This window comes from Coffea arabica, chromosome 7e, assembly GCF_036785885.1.
Source record: "Coffea arabica cultivar ET-39 chromosome 7e, Coffea Arabica ET-39 HiFi, whole genome shotgun sequence".
In the NCBI taxonomy this organism is placed as follows: Eukaryota; Viridiplantae; Streptophyta; class Magnoliopsida; order Gentianales; family Rubiaceae; genus Coffea; species Coffea arabica.
The window spans coordinates 6,332,501-6,343,083 of record NC_092323.1 but is presented as its reverse complement, the minus strand read 5'-3'; the positions used below and the strand labels follow the sequence as shown (position 1 = coordinate 6,343,083).

The window sequence follows — 10,583 nt, the reverse complement described above, 5'->3', positions numbered from 1 at the left end:
AAATGATCACATGTTAGGTATGTGGTAGATTCCGATAAAAAACTAGTCGAAAACGTAGGTAGGGACTAAATTTGATCAATGTGAATTTATAAAAAATGTAAAATTATACTTTTAAAAGTGATTGACGAAAAAAGTCATTTTATAAAATACGAGGGACGTTTTGAAAAATTTTCCTTTTCATAACTAATATTCAAAATTGAAACCTCTTGTCATTCTATGCATAAATTTATTTTCACAGTTGTCTTTTATTGTATGGCGTATTGTCGTAGCTCTATATAGAGGAAACATCAAAACAATCGTCGCCAAGTGGGCACCTTGCGTGCTTGTCTTCGGAGAAAATGGAGCTAGAATGCTAGACAAGCAATAGCAGATGACACCAATCGTACTTCTCTTCAGAGAAAATGGAGCCGAAAAAGTAACAGCTGTTTGACACATGAATTAGACTCCAACCCTATGCGTATGAAAGGCACTGTGAACATCTGGATGATCTTTTTTATGAGTACTTTTATTTAGGACATTATCAATAGGCCAAGACATTATCAATAGTAGCCTCCATTCTATCAATTTACTCTTCAAATTGTATTAAAATTATGGCACCCATTTTCCCATCGATGTAATATAAGTACAAGTATCATATCTCTTAACAAAAATTTCCAAACCTGTATATTGAAACAAAGAATATCCATTAGCAATCGATAGAAACCCCAAATTACCAAATAAAATCCAAAAGGGGCATCTCAAGAACCACTCGGGAAACCAAATTGGTAAATAACATTAATTTATTTTATTTTAGATGCACACTATCAAATATAACTTAATATCTAACTAATTTTTTCATCTGCAATTGCAGGAGATACCTTATTTGTTCAACCTGTTCTTGATGAGAATACAATCCAATCAGTATATCTTACTATTACAGGTTGCAAGACAATCAAATGCAAGATCACATGAGCATACATACAAATGATCTTCTTATCTTCGTACCAAAATAAAACAAATGTATAATGTTTTAATATTTGAAGGCAATAATCTAGAAAAAACCTATCAATGATATCTTCAATAAATGATATAAAAGTATGATGGTAAATGTTTTCTTCTTTTTGGGTAGATAATGAATGTCTTTCTTCCATTATACGGCCAATTTAATGACTACAGGGGCATCCCGAGCGTTGCTCGAGGACTCAATCCTAGTCACTACTTTATACGGCCAAAAAATAGTTTTCATGAATCAAAACCTAGACCTTATTTGACAAATGAATTTTTAGGTACTTATCTAAAATTTTATTGTAACTTTCTTTAGAATTCGTAGAAAAGCTTTTTAATGTACGTTTAAAAAACTTTCCTTTTTAACAAAAAAAAAAAGGAAACTTTCCTCTTTCCCTTTTCTTTTAGCAAAAAATGCAAGTTCACTTACAATAAGTTTTTTTTAGGACAATTTATTTATTTTATTTGTCTTTTGTGGATCAAAGTAAACAAAATTAGCTGCAAGCATCTCGAAAGTCAAGTAGAAACATTAGAATAGTTGCCACTAGCATAGCGATCATGGTCTAACATCTGCTATAATCGACAATTTTGTGCAAAACAAAGTGGAGATAAGAATCCGGTAGGAACAAATGAAATTAGAAACAAATGTCTGCAAAAACAGGGAACACAACAAACATCACACTAAACATCTAGGCTATATAATCTTGACAACAAAGCCCTCACCTTCCCTAGTTTCAACACTAGTTTCTGTTGCATCAGCCACTGTCCTAGTACTTTCAGAATGCCACACTTCTATCAAAAAATTTTTTTTTTTTTGGGTAGCATTATCGGTCCGCTTTCTTTTGGACATGTGCCAAAATATGCACTTAAGACATGACACTCAGCAATGAATGTACTAGCTCGAAGCAACGACTTTTACTAGTCCCTCGGTGGATTAATGATGTGCATAGGTTCATATAATATCTTGAACTTGATCCATGGGGTTTCTAGCTGAATACTGCTATTGTTAAGGACAAATTACAAACAGCTAGTGTCAATTGTCAAGCCCCTGAAATCTTTGTAGTTGTAAAGAGTCCGTTTCGTATGTCACCTTCATCCTCTATTATATTACTCTAATACAAGAGAGAAGGATGGGTTTTATACTTCAGAGGGAAAGAGTGTAAATGAGAATTTCAAGATTTGAATATTTTCACTTATAGTATAATAAAAAAATAATAAAATACATATTATCGAGGTGAGATGAGCTGAGCGATATGAGAAAGGAATTGTAAGCGAGAGATTTCGAATTCAAAACCTTCCACTTATACTGAAAAAAAAAAACGTATATATTACAGTAGCAATGAAATTGGGCCTCTGATTCCAACAAACACCTCTTGAAGCCCTCTTACTATATCAACAAAACAGAAAATATATCTTAATGGCAGAAAATGCAAATTGTCTCTATATTGTGCTAATTATTATGTAACAATTATTCAAAAATTGATTTGTCCTTGTTCAACAATTTGGAAGAATTCATTTTTTAAAAAAGCAAAAGAAAGAGAATGGAAGAATTTTATACTTTTACATTGTCTGAAGTTGGGCTTAAGGGCTGAACCTTACTAAAAACATGAGTTCCAGTTGGGCCAAATCTCAATAAGGCCCAACTCATCAACCCCACTAAAATCAGGAACCCACCTCGTATTCGAGCGTTTGGTACAGTTCATGTAAACAAAGGAAGTGGTTTTAGCTTTTTAGGCTTAGATCCTGTTTGGGGTTGGCGGTGCTTCTGAAAAAAGTTTAAAAAAAACCCCTTTTGAATGATAGAAGTACTTTTGTGATGTTAGATGAACATTATCTTATAAAATCGGGAATAAAACTTTTGGTATTAAAAGTACTTTAAGTAAAGGCTCAATTTTGATGCTTTATAATAACTTTTGTATTCTGAAAAATAAAACATTAAATTTAATCATTATGAACTAAATAAAGAGATAAATATATTTAAAAATTTTTAAATTACACATTATCCAATATAATAAGTGCTTATTGATCTATATATCCAAATAATATATTTAAAAACACTTATACACCTAATAAGTGCTTTTATTTAAACTTCTATTAGTGAAGTATTTTTCAATAAATTATTGCAACCCCAAACGGGGCTTAGTATTTGTGAGCCTATTCAATCCTAATTCAAACCCTTCATAACTTTCTTCAAAAAAAAAAAAAAAACCTTCATAACTAGAACAAACATATGTCACTTGTCCCATACCAATGATTTAATTCAAAAATATGACACTGATCCAAAAATTATGGGTGTGTTGAGGAACTGCTTCCTAGTTTGACAATGTGGTCATAAAAGTTTATAGGTATTTATGGTGATGTTCTCAAAAAATGCCACACTATGTGGTTCTCAAAAAATCCAGACGGGTGTGTAGTGCATCCGTTTAATCTGATGGTGGTTTAGTCCCTGTCGCCCCCCCTCAATTGGCCCAGTCGGGCCCCTCTTTAAGCTAGAGTAGGAGTAGGTGTAGAATAGATTATTACCGATTGTCGAAAAAAAAAATTTATGGTGATGTTCTGTTGGACCAGCGAAAAACCCATGGTTTTGCAGCGTGGTTGCAATGATAAAAGAAAGACAAAAATAATAGACTTCACAAGCTAATGAAAATGTATTGAAACACAGACCGTTAGTTAAATCGGTGAAATGACCGAGTTGAGATTCAACAGGTCGGACCGATTTAACTTCAGTTCAATGATATATATATATACACATACATATATATACACACACACACATAAATACACACACTTGTGCACATAATAATTGTTTCAATTGTTCCAGGCTATTATCCCATAGACTAATTTAAGACATCACTTGTTTTTTAATTAAATATTTTTAAACACAAATAAAAATTTTAAATTTTAAATTCAAACTAATAAATTCATCTCAATTGTACCTACTTGGTAAAAATCTTAAATCCTATACAAAGTACAGCCATATTCTAAAAATAAACAAAATGCATTTGAACTTTTTGAAATTAAACAAAATCTAATAGAACTACAAAAGAAAATGACAATCTTTGAGTTTAAGGGTGAAAAATATAGAGAGTTTGGTTAATTTTTTAGAAATTAGGGTTGGGAACAAAAGATTCTACTAATAAGTTTTATTATGTTTAAAACTTTAGGTTCAATTAAAAAAAAGATGTAAAAAATGAAAAAATCGCGGTTCACAGTTCAATTCAGGTTGAACAATCCAATTGATTTTTTTTTTGTTTTGACTGATTTTTACGAAAATTAACACTAGTAATGAACCGGACTAGAGACTTGGTCAGTTCACAGTCCGACCAATCGAAACGGCCGATCCGGTCCAGTTTTCAAAACATTGGTTAATGGATAAGCATAAGCAAAGAGAATGACATATTGTGTGGTTTTATTTCCATATAAACTGTCATCTCTCATAGATTGCTCACAATCTGCTGGGATTTAGATTAAGCATATAAAGTTAATGTTGAAAATTTCCAAAACGCAAGGCTGTATGAATCACGATTGCCTGAAGGAACAAAGGAGATACTACGAATTATTGTGTTACTTAAAAGAGAAAACGAATAAATATTTAACTGGATCTAAGCTCTTGAGCTTGATTTTATGTAATCATTTGTTTAGGATAATAAGTAAGAGAATAACTTCAAACTTAGATGATTATTTACAAAATAAACTCCTACGTTGGTTTGAAGACAACGCAGAGGTACGTATGCATTTCAGAGGAGAACTAAACTACATCTAATTGTCTGAGGACAACACAGAGGTATGTATGCATTTCAGAGGAGAACTCAACTATATCTAATCTAATTACTATATATATATATATACACACACATTTGGAGGACAAAATTTCACCTTTCGAAGAACATTATAATTAGTACCTACTACATTTTTTCAGGCTTGGTAGAGAAAGCGTAACGGTTTAGAAATTGAGGTCATCTTTTCCTAAAAAAAAAAAAAAAAAAACTTTTGGCGTCATCTTGTCCCACCGCCATGCGTTATCCTTGCCACTTATCCTAGGACTTTCTTAAAGAGCCATGGGGTTAATGAGATAATCAATGATCATCACCCAACTCTGAACTGATGATGATGATGATGATGCTGTGGGCGAAGGCTTCAGATCTTTTGCTTGTATCACTTGCTAGTTATAGACGGGAGTAGCATATCACTCTCTCGGACACGAACGCTACAGACCTGTTTGGAACTGGAACTGGCCCGCTGACTTCCGACTTTCAGAGAGTACACTCCGAATCGTAGGAGCACAAAATTTTGGCGTGCGGAGTCCTAATCTTATGATTGGAAAGCCAAACATCCAAACAGGACCTCCACATTATTCCGGTGACAGCAAAATTCAGACACAACTCTCGCGAGTCTTTCACTCGCTGATCGCCTCTCGCTAGTCACTACTACTACTACTACACTACTTAAATAATCCCACGTGCCTTTTGACTCTCTTATGACTACTCCAACAAAAGAAGCTTCGAAAACAAAAGCCAACTCCAAAGCCCTAATTGTCATCCCCTTTACTTCTCTCTCTTCGGACAACCAACGAGCCCACCTCGATCAACAATCACTGAACTTTCCCCAAACTCCATTGTCAAGAATTCAGACTCGGAACAATTCAATTTAGTACTTCACTTAATCAGGTTTGTTCTTCTTTTCTTTTTCCTGTTTAATTTGCATTGCTTACATTCTTTTTTTTTTTTTGGTTGCTCCTTTTCCAGTTGTGTTTGGGGTTTGCTGCTCAATTAGCTTTCCGGGTTTTCATTCTCGGTCAATTTAGAAGCTTAGATATCTTGATTTTCAATTTCGTTTAGATAAAGTTCACTTCTTGGCATTGATATCGAGCTCTTGACTTTATTTAAGACATTGGATTTGATACTTCTGTTTTTCTCAAAAAAAAATAAAATCGGACGTTGCTTTTGCTTGATTATTAGTAAGTGATTGCAATAATTCTTTTGCTAATTAGTGGTGGAAGTTTACTTTTCTGCACGATATTTACTGGGATTTGCTCATTTTGACAGACATGCAATAATTCAGCCGTAACAGGAAAGTGAAATTGGGAGTGCTCATGGAGATTGACTTTCCTATGGAATGACAATGGCTAGGGTTTTGGTTGAGAATTTAAATTAGGAATTGTTTGTTGGTTATGTGCTTTCATGTGATTGCTTGATTGTTACCGTTTTTGTGGTGACAATGAATTCGGGTGTCAGAATGCCGGGACCTCGGCACTGCCCCCGGATCAGTACATTTGAGCTAAAGCTTCAGATTGAGAGGAAGATTGGTCGACAGAGAGCTGAGATGTATTTTGATCTGTTGACTAGATATTTAAGTAGTAAGCTCAGCAAATCAGAGTTTGATAGCCTCTGTGTTGGTTTGGTTGGGCGAGAAAATATCTCCCTTCATAACAAGTTCATTCAAGCAATCATTAGAAATGCATGCGTCTCTAAGACTCCCCCAGAAAAGTACAGCAAAATGGAAGGTTTGCTGAATGGCAAAGTGCCAAATGGATACCAAATTAGTAGCCTTCAGTCAATTTGTCGGGATGCGTTTACTCAGTCTCCTAGGAAGGGCAGAACGCCAAGCTTTCGTGATCGCAAGTTCAAGGACCGTCCAAGCCCTCTTGGTCCTCATGGGAAGTCCCATAATCTTGCATGTGAAGATTCAGTACCCAAGGTTCAGGAACAGCAAAGTGCTACTGAACTACTGTCCTTAGGTAGCAGGCCTCCTCTCGAAGTAAACTCTGTGGAAGATGGAGAAGAAGTTGAGCAGGCTGCTGGAAGCCCAGGCATATACAGTAGAAGTCCAGTTACAGCTCCTCTTGGAATCTCATTGAATAATAAAGGAAGAAGGAAACTGTTCGGTCACGGTTCAACCTCTTTCCTTCGCACTGAAACCTGTTATTTTACTGGCGAGCTACCTGATATGAATTGTTTGAAGAAGAGGTTGGAACAGAAGTTAGAGGTCGATGGCTTGAACGTCTCCTCAGATTGTGTTAACTTGATGAATAATGGACTAGATGCATATTTGAAGAGGCTAATAAGACCATGTCTGAGTTTGGCTGCTTCAAGGTCAGAGCAGAAGCACCATAGCCAAGTTCATCATCAGGGAATATCTGTTCCAAATGGGATGATGCCCATGACATATGCACAAAGGGCAAACAATTCCTTTTCTGTGTCAATGTTGGATTTTAGGGCTGCAGTGGAGTTGTGTCCCACATTGCTTGGAGAGGATTGGCCCATACAGCTTGAGAGGTTTCCCTTGCGTGCCCCTGAAGACTCCATGGATCAATGGAAAAGGATTTTCTAATTGTCGACTTCTCGGTCCATCTCGAAGTAAAAGTTTGTTTTGTGATGCTAGAATCCATTCTAACAGTGATGACTCCGTATACATAAGCAATGCTGATATCTTCATGGTTTAGAGTTGCTGAAATTTTTGAATCAGGTGTTTAGGTTGTATATACATCTCAGAGCTGATTATTTCCGAAGTGGGATCCCTTACCTCATAAAGTATAAGGACATTGATACTTGTATAATTTCAGCCATTAAAAATGTTTCATTGGCTACTGAACTAATATCAATAGCTTGTTCATGATGTTAACCTTTTAGCTGTCAATAAAGTTTATTATTGTGGAATGTTCAGATTTTATTTTCCTGTTTCTTTTCTTTATCTTGTAGCTCCTTAAACACAAATATATCTTTTGCCATTAGGCTTTAATTGTTTGCATGCGAGTCACATGTTTTGATGTCCTGAAAAGTTTTCTTAAATTTGATCCTCCATGTGATCTTTGCTTCAAAGCTCTAGTTTATGTTGCCTTTTTGTGCTTATTTGGTTTCCATGTTTTTGTTGTTTTTTCGTGCCTGTGTGTTTTTGTTTTGTTTTGTTTGTGTACATGTGTTGCCTTGTTCAGGCATATTTTGATACCATAAAACTGCTTGAGCACTGGAGCTTTGTTGATTGATAGCTCAAATGAGAAGAAGAACATCAAGTCAAGCCCTGCCGTACAACTTGACAGTCTTTCTTCTGCAATTGTGTTATAGATAATCATCCAATTCTTGCAAAGCCATATTACAAGGAAAGCAGATCAAAGGGTATGATTTGTTCACGATATAATTTGAACTGACTGACTTGATGCGAAAGCTTTTGATTGGTTTTCAGGGTGTGCTTTTGTGTCTACTAATCGGAATAAAGACATCTGCCACTGGCTGGCCCGCAGTTTACTATCCAGGTCCGAAGTGAAAACCTTTTAAGTTTTTAAAGTTTGTGTCCTTGCAAATTTATGGATGTTGAATGTTAGATGCAGCAAATGCTTTGGGAAGCTCTATAGCTGATGCATTTAAAGGTTAGCATCTGCCCTGGTTACAGTTAGTTGTTTGCACATCAATTAATTACTCTGTCATAATATGTATAATGAAGCAGAGAAGAGGTTCTGGTCAATGTGCTTTTGCTGTTATTCCATGTTTTTCTCACTTATTTACCAGTGCTGTGACTCCTACTGTTCAGCAGAAAGCAAAATCTTTTTGAACGTAATAATAAATGGTTTGCTCATCTAATAAGAATTTTCTGTTATAAGCTTCAATTAGGTTGGCTCGTTGCTTTACTGAGTCTTTACCAATCAATCTTTTATGTTGGACTCAGGTTCTGGCAGTTTTGGCACCTTTTTTTAACATGATCTTCTCTACAGAGCATGTAGTAGCTAGATGATGTTCAGTAGCAAAATGTATTTTCCATAAACTAGCTTCTTAAATTTTATATTTTCATGTATTTAGTTTTATAAATTCAAAGTTCTAGGGAACTGCTATGAGAAGGTGACCAAAAAGTTTTAGTGCTTGTCTTTCTGATCTTAGGTTTCGTCGTCTGAACAGTTCAAATTTCTTTATTGGAGGTAAGAAGTAGGTTTGGTGTCAGATAAGACTGTTAAAGATGTTCCTTTAGGTGCTATGAAAACAGAAGCGCGATGTATAAGCAGTGTCTGTTGGGTAGAAACTGTATATGCAGTAAGGTTGGGGTTGATCTACTCTGAACAGATTGTAGTAGTTTAAGAAATAAACAGTAATGGAAATGATAAAAATGTTTCTCTCAGTTTCCTATGTTTCTTTAGGTGCTCTTTCCATATAAAGAATACCTTGCAAGTTATCAGAATGTGACGTAAAGGTACATAAAATGAACTTTTACCACTGGAGTACTAATCTAATAGGCATCTCCTACTCACAGTCAAGGAGATGCTTTCCATGCTAATCTGGAAAGAACGTAGAAGGTTCATAAACATGTAGATATACATTTTCGTTTCCTTGATTAGTATTATGTGGATTGAGTTATCCAGGTGAACTCCCTCTCTGAACTACTGAATCCCAAAATATTAAATAGATACATGTGCAAAACTTTGCATGGGTACTATAATGCTGCCTATGGTTATTATGCATGTATAGCACAGATAGTTGGAGTGATCATTTTTTTGCATGTCATATTAAATGCATGCTCAGTTTTGCATGTCTTATAAAATTGTTGAAGCAGACATGTACGCAGGGTTTGGAATATGAAGAATCTTTGCATTCAGTTGGGATAGTTTTTTTAAGCACAGAATCTTTGCATTTAGTGGATAATTTGTTGTTAAGAACAGAAGTTATCCAATAATTAAGGTTTCAACATGTTTTTTAGGGATATCTTTAAGATGGTGGAATGGGCATGCCATAACAGCTTTGACATTTTCATGACCATAGCTTCAAGGATAATGCAATAACTATGCATGTGACTGGACATATCTTCAAGGGTGTGATCAATCTCTTTCCGTATTGTTTGGTTATATTATCTCTAAAAAATGATTTGACCAGGTATTATTAAGGCATAATAAATGGTTTCCTTTATGCGATATGATTGGCATTTCTTGGAGTTTTTCTGAAATGCTACCTATTTGTTGAAGTTGAAATTCTACCTATCTGTTAATTACCATCTCCTCCACTTGATATGTGGGTCGGACTTGTTATAGACTAAGTTTTCCAGCAAAAGTTTAAGGTTCACTTGTTAAATGTATAATGTCCAACTGAAGGATAGAAACAAGATAATTAATACGTATTATGTATATGAGCAAATTTGGCTTTTCAATTAGCTCCATTACCTCTGTTACTTGTCATATTACTTGTTGTGATTTCTTAAGACGGTAAGATAATCAAAATCTCATTGATGTTTCTGTAACTGGTTGCAATCAATTTTGAATGATAATAATATCTTTTACATCTTTCGTTTTACAAGTGTATAGTCTCTGTGTGCTTAGTTCTTTGTTTTCCTCCTCCTCTAACCTAACATGAGGATACAGGTTCTGCCAATCCTAGTGTTGGATGAAATAGTGATAGCTGTGGTAAGCAATCTTTCTATTAATGTCCTATTTGGTTTGCAGAATCTTTTTATCCGAATGCAGATATACGGTGTCGTGCCAAAGATTTTAACTCTTCCATTTTTTTACTGTCTGCAATGTGCGACAGGGTAATCATTCTGAATATGATGCAGCGGCCATTCTATACATCTGTTCTGCCTTGTAAACATGAACTGTAAAAAGATATTTTCTTGGCATCTGATATATG

At 35.0% G+C, this 10,583-nt stretch overlaps 1 protein-coding gene across 1 annotated transcript; it reads left to right on the top strand.

Annotated features, from left to right (window-relative positions):
• Positions 1–5,506: 5,506 nt before the first annotated feature.
• On the top strand, positions 5,507–7,640 carry LOC113701354 (uncharacterized). Its single transcript, XM_027221963.2, has 2 exons — positions 5,507–5,651; positions 6,030–7,640. The coding sequence occupies exon 2, from the start codon at positions 6,202–6,204 to the stop codon at positions 7,312–7,314; it is 1,113 nt and encodes a 370-aa protein (XP_027077764.1). The 5' UTR covers positions 5,507–5,651; positions 6,030–6,201; the 3' UTR covers positions 7,315–7,640.
• Positions 7,641–10,583: the final 2,943 nt, after the last annotated feature.

What these genes read in the sequence shown, in the direction of transcription:
- LOC113701354 (XM_027221963.2), top strand. Translation starts at nt 6,202, where the DNA reads ATGAATTCGGGTGTCAGAATGCCGGGACCTCGGCACTGCCCCCGGATC.